Source organism: Notolepis coatsorum (assembly GCF_963971535.1).
Source record: "Notolepis coatsorum genome assembly, chromosome: 4".
In the NCBI taxonomy this organism is placed as follows: domain Eukaryota; kingdom Metazoa; phylum Chordata; class Actinopteri; order Aulopiformes; family Paralepididae; genus Notolepis; species Notolepis coatsorum.
The window spans coordinates 31,143,954-31,160,734 of NC_140168.1; the positions used below are offsets into that span (position 1 = coordinate 31,143,954).

General features: G+C 43.4%; 2 protein-coding genes across 2 annotated transcripts in view; one reads left to right on the forward strand and one right to left on the reverse strand.

Moving 5' to 3' along the window:
• Positions 1-3,051, reverse strand: part of LOC311227096 (macoilin-1-like) — a 37,870-nt gene extending 34,819 nt beyond the window's left edge. The window contains exons 1-4 of the mRNA XM_084312630.1: positions 2,869-3,051; positions 1,693-1,834; positions 1,008-1,134; positions 97-220 (exon numbers count right to left, since the gene is read on the reverse strand). Coding sequence (XP_084168756.1) covers positions 97-220; positions 1,008-1,134; positions 1,693-1,834; positions 2,869-2,948 — 473 coding nt within the window. The 5' untranslated portion in view covers positions 2,949-3,051. The remainder of the gene's footprint in view (positions 1-96; positions 221-1,007; positions 1,135-1,692; positions 1,835-2,868) is intronic.
• An 898-nt stretch (positions 3,052-3,949) lies between these two features.
• srfbp1 (serum response factor binding protein 1) lies at positions 3,950-14,837 on the forward strand. Its single transcript, XM_084311897.1, has 2 exons — positions 3,950-4,465; positions 11,487-14,837. The coding sequence occupies exons 1-2, from the start codon at positions 3,953-3,955 to the stop codon at positions 13,092-13,094; spliced, it is 2,121 nt and encodes a 706-aa protein (XP_084168023.1). The 5' UTR covers positions 3,950-3,952; the 3' UTR covers positions 13,095-14,837.
• The last annotated feature ends 1,944 nt before the right edge of the window (positions 14,838-16,781 follow it).

Sequence of the window (16,781 nt, forward strand, 5' to 3'; positions counted from 1 at the left end):
CAACGTGCAGCTTACTGTGTGTCTATCCACACATATACAGTAGGTTGGTCTGAGGCGAACAACAGATAACGCAGGTAAAGAAAAGCTGTGGTTTACCAGTGAGCAGCAAAGGGCCGACACAGGTCCACATGGAAGTTCTTCAGGTCCTTGAAGCGTACGGCAGCTTCGATGTACACAAACAGTATCCATAGCGATACGGTGGGCAGACACACTCCTCTTTCTGCGGGGGAAAGGAAGAGAGGGGTTAAATAAGCATGGTCAGCACGGTCATTTGTAGGGCTGCAACTAACGATTATTTTGGTAGTCGACTAATCTGTCGATTATTTTTTCGATTAGTCGACTAATCTAACGATTATTTCTGTCACACCCTCCATCTCGGCTTCCTGTGGGCGCGGCTCCTTTTCCGGGCTCTTAGCAGACTTCTTAGTTTAACATAACAGACCGACAGTAAGTTTGGGGGAAATAATGGGATAACTGGGGTTGCAACAAAAGTGCAATTAGGGCTAAAAACACAATAAAATAATAATAATAATATATCCTTCTTAGCAGACTTCTTAGCTTAACATCCCAGGGAACTAATGGGATAACTGGGGATGTTGTTTGCTCCTGACAAGAGTCTCAAAGTCTGGGGTGATGGTAGACAAAGCAACTCTGAGGTCATACTCAATGTCCAATCTGTTCCTCTGCTTTGTCTTCAGCTGGACCAGAGCTGAGAAGCCACTTTCACAAAGATAGGTAGTAAAAAATAATAATAATGATTTAAAAAAATAAATAATAATAATAATAATTTTACGACCCGTCGACGCAAAAATTCTGCGTCGACGAGTTTTTATGATCGACGTCGTTGATTATGTCGACTAATCGTTGCAGCCCTAGTCATGTGGAATGGGAGAAAGCTGGCACTGATGCATCTCTCTGATAAAGAATCAATCTTTGAGACAAATGGTATTAGATTCATGAAGTGTGCTCCACTGGCAATATATGGAAAAGAAAAACTTGGGACTGACCCGTGTGCCAGACGTACTGGACCCATACGTAGGTGCTAGCGGCAAAGAACAGCCATTGGACAGGGATGAAGAGGAGGCAGATGATGTCCGACGTAAACGCCACACACACGAAGAACACAGAGAACGCCTGAGCCGAGGAGAAAAGAGAGAAGAGAGATGTTAGCATGCAATAAACTAGGCATGGAGGATGTTTTCCTTTAAGATAAGATGATCCTTTATTAATCCCCTTGGGGAAATTCGGGTGTCAAAGCAGCATGGGGGGGGGGGGGGGTACAGGTGGGGGGGATAGAGAGCTTCACAGTCCTATACACAATAGATACAATATACACTGTGTAGCATGCATAGTAGGTATGCACCCTAGGGCAGAGTGATTCATCAAATTTTAATTCCGATTTTGGCTTCCCACGCTCATGAAAACAAGATCGTCAAGATGAAACGATTATTGTGCCACATGCAGTGTTGCTCTCATTTTGTCTTGTGTTGTAAATGCAGTGTACCCTTCCTTCACAGCGGTGCACTCAGACCCCCCCCCCCCCCCCACCAAGTCGTCGTCATATGAGCATCTCAAATCAAGAGCAATCGTGTTTTATAACCATGATTTCAATATGAATCAAAATAGTCATGATTAGGATTTTTGCCATTAATCGAGCAGCCATAACTCACACATGCACACACACACACTTACCAGCCCCTGGTATCTAAAGGAGTCGTAGACACTACGGATGAAAAGCCAGAAGGGCCACAGGTACTCAAACCTGAACTCCAACACAAAGTCTGCCAGTAGCACTAACACCCACACCACCAGGAATTTCAGGTACAGGAACGTACTGGAGGAGAGACAAACAGAACAGGTCAGGAAGAAAGACAAAAGACCAGGGATTAAGATGATCCCGTTTATAAAAAACAGTCTTGTTGTTGTTTGGAGCAACAGCTCTAGTGTGACCGACAGGGCGAGAGAGGGCGACCTCAACGTCTAGTGATCAACAAATATAATTTTATTTTATTTTCAATTGTATGTTAAGGAGATAGACATGGATCAGAACCGCCACCATAAAATAACAAACCCTCTAGAAATATTGTGTGGACTATATTTGCATACAGTAGAAAACATAGGAGCAGAATATGTGTCTAGGCTTGCTACTTTGTAGGCACAGCCGTGTGCTCAACCCTGGCTCGCCATCAATGAATCTGCAGGCAAATGCATGTTTGAAGAAATTAATTAATTTCTTGTTCTGCACAAACTAGTCGTGCAATTCAGAAAGAAATAAAAATAAAATGCGTCCTCATCTGCCATGAAGATCAGAAGCGTTTCGTGGCATAATCTACTTTCATGCGCTCGTTTTACAACCCGGGAAGGGAGTTCTATTAGACAATCTGCCAGAGGCCCCAAAGGCGAAACCCCGCGCCGACCACGTTACCCCGGGATGTAAAACGTGCGCCCCCGCTGTTAGTTACTGCCATCATCTCATCAAGCTCCTGCAGGATTCTCTACAAGTTAACTAGAGAGGCTAGGCGCTGCAAGCACGCCATCTCTTTTCATTGCAAGCAATATGTGAAATTATTACAGTATTCCATGCAAATGAGATATGTACGTTTTTGTCTCTTTGTTTACATTTAGATGGCTAAAGTAAGGACAAATCGCTGCAACATAATGTCTCATACGAGCTGTCACACATAGGCCTGCTATATTGACACAGTATGCGGACACATTCATCCAAGGGTCTCTCCAGCCCATAATACCAGAAGCGGTGTTTAGCTATGTTTGTGTGACGGGCACCGATCTAGCCGTATCTTGGCATAATCAAGGGAGGCGCCATTGTTATACAATAACGTCAAGCAAAGCCCCGTTGTTTCTCCGTACCTGCTATATATACCCTCGGTGATTCGGTTCCGTTTCAACGGCCGTCGGAGTTTGCTGCAGTCCGCATTGCGCCGCTTCATCCTCCTCCCCCAGTCGAATCGTCCCTAGTATCAGTGTGGGAAATATAACGGAAATGTCATACAATCGTCCTAATGTGCACATTGCTTCATATATCCACCATTGTTGTTGTTTTATGCACACATGAAACAAAGAAATAAATAAAAACAGTCCCACGGAAGGCCCTCCCCCTTTCACGACACACGGCGCGTCGCACGTTTTTTTACGTGCCGCGTCACTCCTCAGTCACGCCGACAGCGTAAGAAAAAATGGCCGCCGCCTTCTGCGTCGGATGAAAGTTATTATTTCTCGATTTTTATACTTTTATATTTAACGTTGGAAATCGAAGGTACGTATACTACTACTGATTTGGCCGACACGTTACACACGTGTTCTCGTGACACAAAGCTGGCATCTAAACATGACCCCCGTATACAGATGATGATGTTGCATGGCGTCAACTTGTCCACGCTTTGCTCAACCACGTTTGTTTTCGTAGGCTAGTCGGGAGTAGCTAACAGGTGGTCGAAAACTTGTAGAATTAGGCGTAACCTGGATGAAGGGAATACACTGCGGGGTCATGTTACGCCAGTGGCGTAACATTCTGGCCAGTAGCAGTGAAAACTAGCTAAATTAAATGTAGAGAAAGTTGTGGGCCTTCGAATTCCAACGTGAACAATATAGCTTAGTAGTGTATGTTGTTTTGGTTTGTAGTTTCTTTCCCCCTCCATTCACTCGCATAACACAATTGCTTGTTTATTACCATGCACATTTACAGATGACATCAACTGAGGAGCAGGGAGAGAAGATGTGCCCGTCCGTCAAGGAGAAAGAAGAGATGGAGGAGGATGAGAAGGCAAAAGAGATGGTGGAAAATATGCTAGAGAAGGAGGAGGAGATGGTGGAAAAGATGCTAGAGATGAAGGAGGGGGTGAAGGAGGAGCAGGTGGTGGGAAATATGCTAGATATGGAGAAGGCTAAAGAGATGGGGGAAAGGATGGTGGAGAAGGAGGAGATGGTGGAAAAGATGCTAGAGATGAAAGAGGGGGAGGAGGAGCAGGTGGTGGGAATTATGCTAGATATGGAGAAGGCTAAAGAGATGGGGGAAAGGATGTTGGAGAAGGAGGAGATGGTGGAAAAGATGCTAGAGATGGGGGAGAAGGAGGAGCAGGTGGTGGGAAATATGCTAGATATGGAGAAGGCTAAAGAGATGGAAGGGGAAGAGATGAAGGAGGAGGAAGGAAAGGGAGATACGGTGGAAAAGACGCCACTAACCTCAGAGAAGATTGGAAAAAACTCAAAAAAGGGTCCGTTGCCTGAGAAAAAGCAGGCGGCGGAGGGCCTGAACCTCAACAACGAGGTGGTGAATATGAGGAAGGAGGTGAAGAGGGTCCGGACCTTGGTTCTCAGGAAGATGACGCGACAGATGTCTGCCCTGAAGAAGAAGAAGGGGAACGAGGCCGAACTGGAGCGGAACCGGAAGAGAGCAGGCAGACTGCTGGAGGAGATCCATGCGATGAATGCCCTCAAGCCAGACGAGGTGGGTTCTGTCGCCGGCACAGGCTTGGCTAGACTGTGTTGTTCTGAGGGGGGGGGGAGAGATTAAAGAGCCTGGTGATGAGTGTCTTTTGATGTAAACAGCAGCAAGAGTCCAGTGAGTTTTGTTCATGTGCAGAATCAGATGATGTTGATTGGTTGATTGGTGCTCTCTTGTGTGCAGTGCACCCTGCCACCCGCTTAGTGATGAGGGAAACAAAGCTTCTCTGAAGCATTGAACCTTTCCAGCCAATGGGGGACATTCATAAAGCTGCCCGTGACGTTATCATGTGGGTCATGTGAGGCGTCCACAATGCAACACGCTGCAGAGCATTGTTCTTCCACGGTCAGAGGCGACAGGGCTGTAATGTGGTTGCCTTCTAGCCATTACCGTCCTGTCTTTGGCAACACTAACGTCAGTAGCATGCCGGCAACCAACCAACTAACATTAGCTAGCTACTAGCTAGCAACACCCCAGCAATGTCCTTACATCAGAATTTTCTTCCCAGCTTGATACGAGATTTGTATGTTTCCCACGGTTTCTTGCCCGAATACGAGTGGTCAATGCTTAATCAATGACACTACGGCAGTGGTATGGTTTTGCCAAAGACAGGAAGGTAGTGGCCAGAAAGCATCCGCTTTATAGCAGGCTGCCTAACCACAGAAGAAGAGCACTATGTGTGCGTTGTATTGTGGACTCCCCACATCAATTCAATTAAAAAAAAACGTATTGTCCCGCAAGGGGCAATTTAAGGCATGAATACGGCAAACAGCTGCACTTATACACATACATGACATACTGAAATTCGGTCAGTACAAAAAAAGTGCACTTTCGTCAAAGGTTTTTAAATCAAGGGGTCAAAAGGTGCATATTGACCATTCCTTGTATTGTGGCCTGTGGAACAAAACCAAACTTTGTTTTGCCGATAATGACATCGCAGCAGCATTATGAATGTCCTCCATTGTACCTAAGGTCTTGTCCACATGTACACAGGTATTTTTGAGACACTGTAGCTTTTTTTCTGTGCGTTTTCGCCTTCTGTCCATGAGCAGACTGCCCCCTCCTGCCAGGGGGGAGACGATTTTCAGAAACGTTTCAGTTAAAAAAAAAAAGAAATACACAGTATTCGTGTGACTTCATTATTTCCATACCAAAGCAATCGGCAAGTAATTCAGTTGAAGAGATGTAAGTTTGAAACACTTATCAGGGCATTGGTGTTGGTCATCACCTCTGCTCAGTGAGTTGAATGTCTGTGAAGTACTGACTTACTTGACTTAATCCTCTTTACCCCGTTGGGGGGCATATGGCGTCCACCAGAGCTCTCCATCTCACTCTCTTCTGGGCCAGGGCCTTTGCTTCTTGCCAGCTCACTCCGATGTTCTTTAGGTCTTTGAGTGTGGAACGTCTCCAGGTGTTTCTCGGCCTACCGGCTTTCCTCTTCCCCTGCGGGTTGTAGTCCAAGGCCTGTCTAGTGATGTTGTTTGAGTCCTTCCTAAGGGTATGCCCTATCCAGTTCCACTTTCTCCTTTTGATGGTGGTAGCTATGCTGCCCTGGTTGATTATCCTCCACAGCTCTTCATTTGTGGTTTTGATGGTTGATCTGTGAAGTACAGTGTATGCAAATCAACTGGGACAAATGTTAGCTCAAATTCCAGCTTGCTAGACTGATATTGTATAGCTTAGCTTAAAATGTGAGTTTTGGAAGTAAAGAATTGTGGACACCACACAGCTATATTTCCTACTTACCAATAGTGTTGTCACGATACCACAATTTTGACTTTGATACCGGTCCGATACCAGCCTAAGTATCACGATACCGGTTCTAAAACGATACCACGGCAAAAACCTAAAATATCAAGAAAAGTAATGTAATATAATATTAGATTCAATTCAATTCAAACCTTTATTTATTCTCAAAGGGCAATTGAGGTCAATCGACTTATAGACATTTCAATGCATACATTTATTTTTTACAATATTATAAGCACCTTTCACACATGGACCACAGCCCAAAGTGCCCCACAGCAAATAGCTGACAGAACATGGACAATTATTTTATACAATTATTATTTTATTAATAAAATAATAGAAAATATGGCATCAGGCTATTATTCTAAAAGTATCGATACTAATAAAATGGAGTATTGGACCTTTTTTTAGCGGCTGGATTATCGCAATACTTGTCTAGTATCGGTGTATCGTGCAACCCTACTTACCAATGATGTTGTCAATTGGCAAAGTCCTTTCTCAGCACAATCCATGCTGTTTTTCATACTGGATACCCGCATCTCTGGCTAGTTGGCCACAAAACGAATGGCAAGTCTATGGGGCCACCCTCCAGTCTGTACGAGCCCTGAAATGCTGAACTGAAGAGTGTGACCCCACTGGCTCTGCACTAGCTGGAGCTGCACGTATCCATTACGAAGCACAGCATGGATTTTGATGAGAAAGGAGGGGTGGGAATTACCAGTTTCATCACGATACGATATCGACGATATGATATTTGCCGATATCACAGTCTGCCACGATACGATTCGATTCATGTGCCTGCGATCGATATGAGACGATATTATATGCCCATTTAACACAATCAGTAACATTTAGATCAACTCAAAAAAGGCAACGGAAATATAATGGCATTTTTATTTTTGAACTCTTCCAGACATTTAACTCATTCAGCGCCAGGGATTAGCCTGGTCCCGTTCTAGCTATGCCACGCTTTAAAGATAGGAGTGCGTCACCTTGTTTGTAGAGCTATATCTATATTCTATATATCGTTAGCCTCATAGGATAACTGCCTAAGTCATTTTTCAAGACTTTCCGGAAAGAAGAAAAAACAAATTTTCCAGCAAATGTGTAAGTTTTTTATTTATATTTTGATAAATGTATCACAAGGTGTATCAACAAGTCTGTACAAAAACATAACAACCATTGCATAACAGAGTACGGTGACTTAGGCTATTTTAAACAACAGGCATTTTTTCCTCTTACATACTATTGTCATACAAACACTAGGCAGTTGTTTTACTTGCCTAAACATTACAAAAGTAGCACAGTTGTGGAAAACTTTAACATCCTGAACAGGTGGGTAAGATCTGTGGTCAGCGCAGCCGTGTTATCAGACCCAAGTAGGAACTTACAAGTGGGGCGGGAACTATTCTAGTCGCTGTGGTCCACTTGGTTGACCTAAGAAACATCAAAATGTAACTTTCCTAAACATAACTGTTTTTTTAGCTTGCCTAACCTTAACCAAAGTCCCACTCGGGTGCTGTGTTCACACACAGACTATTGATGAGTAGTGGTGGGCCACTCTTGGTAGTACCGGCTTCATTGCCTGCAAATCGTTGAATTTCCTGAGAGTAATCGGTAATTGGGCAGGAAAGAGTCGTTCCCAGTGGAACGCTTTTTTGGGAATGCTGAGGCAGTTCCTCCCAGTCAGACTCAAAATCCAACTTGTACCGAATTCTACCATCTCCTCCTGAGTACTGGAGAGCCCGAAGGTCATGGACTGTGGGGTCGCCAACTTTTCTACCTGGTCGGATGTTGGTGACATAGGCCCCAGATAACTTCATGAAATCGTCGTGATATACCTGGTAGGGCTGCACGATTTTGGGAAATAATCTAATTGCGATTTTTCTGACATATTGCGATTGTGATTTAGTGCTTGAATGCCCACCATCCACTTCAATGTTTTTTTTTTTGATCCACTTTTTCTCCCATTTTCTATTTTTCTCCCATCCCAATTTTCATATCGTCCAATTCAACCCTCCCCTGTCTTCGAACGTTGTTTCTTGCTTCCCACAAGCCGGCTGCAATGTGGACTAAGTCATACATAGCACGAGTCCCCTCCGATACTCGAGGTAACAGCCGTCGCATCTTTTCACCTGCGCGGCTCGATCTTTCAGCGTCTGGGCTTTGGAGGGGCCCCGCCCCCGTCGCTTCTTGATTCTACTGCGCAGGCGCACCAAGGCCTAACAAAAATAATAGTTGGTTTCAGGTTGGTTGTCAGTTTGGCCATGGGTAGGTAGGGAATTTATTTTATTTTATTTTTTTATTTTATTCTTTCCCACGGCGACTATGGATAGGGAATTTCTTTATTTAATTAAAATGTTCACAACAACATGGATGCATGTACTCTGCCAGCATGTTTAATATCCATAATACTAAATGTTTGACTAAGATTTCTATGAAACTTTATTCTAAAAAAAGAAAAAAAAATCATTTTTTTTTTTTTTTTTTTTAATATATATTTTTTTTTAAAAACTCATAAAATATATTGGGTCGCACCTAAATCGGCAGGGTCGGTCGGCAACCTGAAACCAACCATTATTTTTGTTAGGCCCAACCGACCTGTAGGAGTCGCTGTCCACAACGCCCGATCCCCACCCTTCAGTTTCCCTCCCCGTAATACGGCCAATGTGTATTACTGTGGACGACCAGCTAAACTGAAAGCAATGTGGAGAGCGTGGCTCGAACGAGCCTAGTCTCCAGCATTCGTTGCGAGCGCCTTGCCCACTGCGCCACGTAGCCGCCCCCATCCACTTCAATGTTAGCGTTAACGCCTAATCTATGTTTTAAATTATGGCTATGTGTCTAATCTGCCAGTCGCTTATCAATGACTCGTTTTCCATTCAACATTGTCGAACAGTCAACATCCAGTCAACATTGTTTTTTTATCGTTCATTTTCGTTTTATAGCATTTTGAAAAGCCCTTGTTTTCAAGGAAAATAAATATTCCATGATAATCGCCCTTTTCTGGAATATTCTAGAATACACAAACTGTAATTTTTCGGCCTATTTATGAATCGTTTTCAAATAAACGCTAGATTATCGATAGTATATGTGTACGTATGCACGCTATATAGGCGATCTGAAAAATCGATTCTCTGATTTCCTCAAAGCGATCGCGCACAAACAGCCACATCACACATAGGGCAAACGCTGAGATCTCAGCGAATACAACTCTGATTATCCCAAGACTTGTAAAATAGATTCCTTACCTCAGATCAGATGTTCTCCAAAAAGATCATTCCAATTCCTGATCGCCATTGCAAAAGTTGATCGCTTTTATTGATCCAACGCTACATATGTATTCCACGCTGTTCTGAGGCTCCACAATGAATCCGATCGGCTCGGGTTACATGCCTGAGAAGTAAAATGTGGATTCCGGATTTTTCTTTTCTCATCCATTTTCATTGAGTCCATTCCAAAAGGGTGCATTACCATCTGGGAGACGATAGGGGGCGGTTTTTTCACATCTGAGCTCCTACAGGGGCTGCATACCAACGGGAGACTCGTTTGATGAAATATGAATTCAGATCGCTAATAAAAAAATAAAACGCTAATTGTCGTGGTGGGCATTCAGGCATTGGGCTGATAACACGTCTTATCACGTGGTGGGCAGGCACTGAAAGTGTTAACATTCAGTATTCAATATGGTCTGATATTAACATTCAGTATTCAATATTGTCTGATTCAATATTAACATTCAGTATTCAAGTAGAACAGCTAGCTAGCCGTTGTGGACACTCACCTTTCCACAGCAAAACGGTCGGCAAGGCACCATGGTTGAGAAATGCAGGCTTCAGTCTATGTTGTTTAGTATATCTGCTCAGTACAGTTCAGTACTGTTTCAAGATGCACAATGAGATCTTCTGAGAGAATTGTTGATATACTGTACACAAATGTTCTAGACATCATACTGTGACATCACAAATGTTCTAGAATGTTCTATTATGACATCATACTGTGACATCACAAATGTTCTAGAATGTTTGATTATGACATCATACCGTGACATCACAACGGAACATGTTTGAGTTCCATTTGAATAATATAAATAATAATGTTTGGTAAGGCTGTCCCCGAAGTCTGTTTTTGGGATTCAAACTTCGTCAGGGTTCTTCGAACGGATGTTCGAACCTTCGTTTTTAATTTATATCCTCAAACTAAATCCTCAATTTGAATAAAGTGATTCAAACTTCGTCAGGGTTCTTCGAAATTAATTTTTTATTTTTTTTTAATCAACTTTCCAGCCCCCTGTCAACTGTCAAATGATGTCAACTGTCAACCTGAATTAACATTCAGTATTCAATATGGTCTGATATTAACATTCAGTATTCAATATGGTCTGATATTAACATTCAGTATTCAATATGGTCTGATTCAATATTAACATTCAGTATTCAATATGGTCTATTAACATTCAGTATTCAATATTCGTTTTTATAGTGTAACGTTGTTACTTAAACGTTCATTGAACATACAGTAGAGAGGGAGACGTGCTCAGCCCCCCTTCCTCACTATTGGAACTCTTGTGTCCTTAGCTAGCTTAGCTTAGTTAGCTAACGTTCATTTAGGTATTTACCACCACGTGGGCATAGAGGAATGACATTGGACATTTCTTTGATCCATGACATTGGAGTTTTCACTGAAAGGAAAAAAAGCTTACCAGCTTAAATCAAAGTTAAAGATGAAAACATTTCACATGTGATGAGCCTCTGAAGTCATGCCATGCTGTATGTGTATAAATGCACAAGTCACATGAGTGAGTTAGGCAGAAAGTGATTTTTTTAACATAACAAGTGTTCTGATTGGCTGAGGACACAGCCACTAAGCCAGGGTGGTGCAGCAGTGTGAGGAGAGACATGACTAACGATATATATCTATATATATATAGGCCCTGCAAAAATCACATCATGGTCATTTTAATACATTGTCTGATGAAAAGGAAAATTATGTAACAAATTTACAATTTCCTGTAATATCATATGGCAATTACAAATCGTTCAGCCCTTCTTAGGCTGGGAATATCTAATGATTCTGGTTCAAAACTACAATTGCAAGAGTCGCACACGTTTCATGGGATTATCTGAATGACTTTCCCAGGGTTGCCTAAATAATTATGGTGCGTGTGGACCCTAGTTATTATTCAGTCAACTGTGTCCTTTTGTCCTGCGTCTGATAATACAAAGCGGTTGGAACGCACGTCGTGCTTCATCTCTGTTTTGCCTCTTGTCTCTAGGTCAGCAAGACTGCGTTGCGGCAGAACCTCAGCTTCGAGAAGGTGTGCAAAGACCCCTCCTCGACCATCGCCGACCGGGCCATGGCGCGCATCGCCAGCCACCCTCAGTTCAGCAAGAAGATCGATGCCATCAAAGCCGCCGTCGAGGCCTTCAAAGAGGAGCGGGGGGAGGGCGGGAAAAAGGGAGAGAAGAAGGGGAAACGGATGCGTGGGAAGAAGAAGAAGAAGACGGCGGAGCCACAGCCGAAAGATGTCGGCAGCGGAGGGAAGACGGCAGAGGAGGACGGGGAGAAGGCGGCTCCGACCGACGAAGAGGCCGATCTTTACAACAAATACCTGGCGGAGATGCGAGCTAAAGCCGCCGCCAGAGGTCTTAACATTTTCCAGAGCGTTACGGCATCTGTGAAGAACCCAGAGACGCAGAAGGGGATCCGGATGCTCGGGAAGAAGAAGACGACGACGACGGATGTCGGCAGTGGAGGAGGGAGGACGGCAGAGGAGGTCAAAGCGGTCAGACGAGAGGAAGACGGGGACAGGGTAGGAGACGCAGACGGCGCGTCTAGAACGGACAGCGAGAGTGCGGCAGACAACGACGACGTGCCGCGCAAAAGGGACAGGGAGAAGGCGGCTCCTACCGACGAAGAGGCCGACCTTTACAACAGATACCTGGCGGAGATGCGAGCTAAAGCCGCCACCAGAGGTACGGCATCTGTGAAGAACCCAGAGACGCAGAACCCAGAGACGCACAACTTAGAGACGCAGAACGGCGTGGGAAAGGCGCCGCAGAGTCGCGCCGCAGAGGAGAAACCCAGTCCCACACCGGCACCCGCGAAGCGTCCGAGAAAAGACGACGATAATGAGGAGGAGAGCGACTTGGAGCCCTGCGACGATGAAGGTGAGAAAGAATACTTTGACGACAGCACGGAGGAGCGCTTCCGCAAGCAGTCCTCGCAGTCGGGAAACAGCGACGACGAGGACGACTTCTTCCTGGGGAAAGTCAGCAAGCTCAAGAAGAAGAAGAAGAAGAAGAAGAACAGCAACTTGGTGATAACTGTCCAAGGGAAGCCAGGAAGTGACCCGGCAGACCCCTTGCAGAGAGACCTCGATGAGCTAGAGTCCAGGCTGAACTCTGCCAAGCTCAAGACGGCCTTCTGTTCCTCTCTGTCTGAGTCACACACCGGTGGAGGTGGGCAGAGCTGGGGTGGCGGTGGGCAGAGCTGGGGTGGCAGGGGCAGAGGTAGGGGTAGGGGTCAGTATGGGGGAGGAGGAGGCCAGAGGGGCGGCGGTGGCAGTCGAGACAGGTTTTCCAATGAGCCCCCCAGGTCCTACAAGCAACACCGAGGGATGGAAGGGAGGCCAGGTTTCAGTAATGACAACAAGCGTTATTCTAAAGACAAAGGAGGGGAGTCGAGGGACAGGGACGCGGGCTTCGCTGGTAGAGGGAGAGGACAGGGACGGGGACGAGGCAGGGGTGATATGGCCAGGCAACAAGATCGCTTTGAGGCACCACAGCAGTCTCTGCATCCTTCGTGGGAGGCCAGCAAGAGGAAAAAGGAGCAACAGGGAATAATGGCCTTCCAGGGGAAGAAAATCAAGTTCGATGACTGAAGCCGGTCGCTTCTTTACTGACTCTGAATATGCAGCTTTGGCTTCGCATTCCACAGGCGTAGTGGGTCTTCACCTGGTGAACTTCTGAGTTTAAGGGGTTGCGCCTGTATTGGCCAACCAAGTTGTACCACATGGTAAACATGGGCTAAATTAATGATGGAATGAACTTAAATACTGTGATTTAAAGATGCTGTAAGTGGTATTTTCTGGTTAAAATAAGTGTAAATATCGCTACATTCCAACCACTATCACTGGTATAGTGTCTGGTCAGTAACATCGGTCTCCCTGTCCCTCTGCTCTGCAGTAAACAGAAGATACATTTTCTGGCATCCCTTCCCACTTTATCCAATCAGGAGAGAGAACCCTAGATATATATATATATATATTTTTTTTTACTTATTTCAAGAAATCTTGCCAAACCAAATTTGCTTACTGCACTGGTAGATTAAGGACACATTTGATTATTTCTTATTTTAGGAACGGGATCTATATGAGTGACGGCTGTCTGAGTGTAGAGCTATTATTATTTTAACATGTAGACCACTTATTTGAACAAACAAAACAAAAAACACTTACAGCACCTTTAAATTAATTGATCTTGTATTTTTTGTGACTAAAAAGTTCAAAACAAGGCTAATGTCTGTACATTAATTATCAACAGAAATATGATGTTGAACTACTGTGATTCAAGTAGTTGAATTCATCACCATTGGATCTCAAAGCCAACCTTAACGAGCAGTGGAATGTGATCACCTCATAATGACTCCCATCTTTACCTAAATTGACCAGCTTGTACGTTTATGCAGCTCCCAAATGTGGAAGGAACTTGTGAATTATAAGTTAACAATGTGTGTGAGAACCTGCACCTGTCCACTACTTTACACAAAACCTGTTATTGATTGAGGGATGTAACCATTGAATACGGTAATACAAATTCAGATTCAGATTCCTTTATTAAGCCGTGTAACCACATTGGTAATTGTCACAGTATGCATTTTTCCATACATTTTCTTTTCACATAACAACAAGACACAGGACAAAGACAGTGCAGTGCAGGATTTATCATTTGAATAAGTATATATATAAGGTGTATAAAGTGCAGTGCAGAGTTCCAGGTCAGTCCCAGTGCAGAATTCCTGCCAGTGGCATTGATATTATTGTGCCAGTGTCACTTGGGGGCGGAGGGGGTCCTGAGGCATTGATCAGCCTGGCGGCTGAGGGGAAGAAACTTAGTCTATGAAGCCCCCATTAAAGGACTTGTTTCTTTTTTGTGAACCCAGGCCCTATTTAATTATTGTCCGACTCTGGCATGATAGGATAAGATATTCCTGTATTGATCCCCTTGGGGAAATTTGGATGTCATAGCAGCATGGGGGAGGGGAGGTACAGGTATGGGCAGGGTAATAATAGAAGAAATACATAAATATAGGCAATAAAATCTAATCAGAATATAAAAATATGAGAAAAATAAACCTAATACACAAGGTGCAGGTGGCGGTCTGTCTGTAGTGTACCCTAACTGGCACGGTCTACGTCATACGTTATATTCTGCCAGTTTTGGTGGTTTAAGAGTCGGACACATCTTCATATGTTCTACTGAGGAAATGGTTGCAAACCGTACACATCGTATCAAAAGTTAGGAGTTTCATGGGCCAGTTATGCATGTATCTGGGCAACTTGTGAAACTCATGTTTGATATGTATGTATGATTATACTGTGATACTTAAAATAAAAAGGAAATAATTTGTGTTTGGCACATAATTGGATTCGATTCAAATATATTGTCATAATGTCATTATACAGCACAAGTACAGTACAACAAAAAAGTTTGGCATCCAACCAGAGTGCAAATGTAACAGTAAACTGCAATAGTAATATACAATGTACAGTTGATTAAACTGGGTATAAAATATATAAATTAGTACTGCAGAGTAATGGTGCTAATCAGATCTATGTATAGAGTTGTAGTGTTATATGCACAGTGATACCGGTATAAAGACACTGGTAGTAAGTCATAATGGCCATCAGCGTAACTAATGATGATAAATAGGTAAGAAGTAAGTACAAATGGGGCCTCTGTCGTTAACAGGGATTTTGGTTAAGCCATCTTTGATTGCGTTTGTAACTCTTTGTTTGTGTCATTGACTATCTGTTTTGCAAAAAGAGTTGTATAGGAGCCAAAGCACTCATGAGTTATACCTTATTTCTATTGGCTTAGTTGGCTACACTGTTTAGGTCTACATTTCAGAATACAATGGGACTTAGCTGTATATTTAGATTATTGTATTATATGAATGTTTATATATTAATTTTTATAACCTTACATTGAAACGGCATTAAGTCAAGTCAAGAGTTTTATTTGTCGGCATACAAGTATACAATGAAATGCGGGGGGTCTTGCCCGCACGATTGTGCATAATACAATGGTAATATATAATAAGAATCCAGTAGAACGACATTGTGCAAAAAACAAGTAAACAAAGTAGGGCATATCAGTATATGTACACGAGTTATTTACAGAGCATGGTAGGACATGCTAGGTCCTGTGGTAGTGCAATACACTGTTAGCTACAGATGAGGCACTGGGTCTTTATGTACACTGCTATACAATGCTATATTATACAATTAGGAATATTGATTGGATTTAGATAGTCATTTGAACCAACTTATTTGTCATAGAACATTTGTGATGTCACAGTATGATGTCATAATAATCAAACATTCTAGATTGTGATGTCACAGTATGATGTCATAATCAAACATTCTAGAACATTTGTGTATATATATTCGAGATGATGTTTGTATTGTGATTGTATGACAAGAGGAGCAGAGAAGAAGGAGACAGAGACGATAGAAATGTGTTTTGAAGATGAGAAGAAGAAGAAGAGGAGTGTAAACTTTCTCAAGTGTGGGCGAAGCAAGAATTGCGGAGGGCAGTAATACGCCACGATGCGTCTACACTGCCGGAAATTCAAATAAGAAGAAGAAGAAGTTAGTATTGGACCGGCAAGAGGAGCAGAGAAGAAGGAGAAAGTGTGTGTTGAAGAGGCCTTAATATGGCACACCACTAGTGTAGTATAAGAACTGAGGAGGGCAGTAATACGCCACGATGCGTCTACACTGCCGGAAATTCTAAAGAAGAAGAAGAAGATCTCAGTGCATCTTGAAACAGTGCTGAGCAGTACTGAACAGATAGACTAAACAACATAGATTGAAGCCTGCATTTCTAGACCAGGGTGCCACTGCCTTGCCTACTGTTTTGCTGTGGAAAGAGCCGGCAAGTTGATAGGCTTTCAGGTGTGGAGGAATTTTGTCATGTGTCGAGTCTGTGGTGATTTTGGAGACTGGGAAAATACAGTTTTCTTACCTTGTAGTAGTGACGTGAATATTTCGTGGCAGTAATTCATAAATTAAATGTGTTCAACTTTGACCTAACCTCGTTCCCAGCTTTGGCCTGAGTAGAGAAATTGATGTATGACTATGAAGCAAAAAATACGAGACACCCCTTTTTGTCCCCTGATTCCCAATGCCCATTGGTTGGTCACGTTTACGTGCTTACGCGATTGCCGGTGTAGCTGTGTATCACTGGCCAATAGCAAAGAATATGTAAATTTGGTTTGAAGATTTCCCGGGAAATCCGAGTTTCGCGGGAGGGACCTTCGCGCGTAAACTGCATCCCCCTCATTC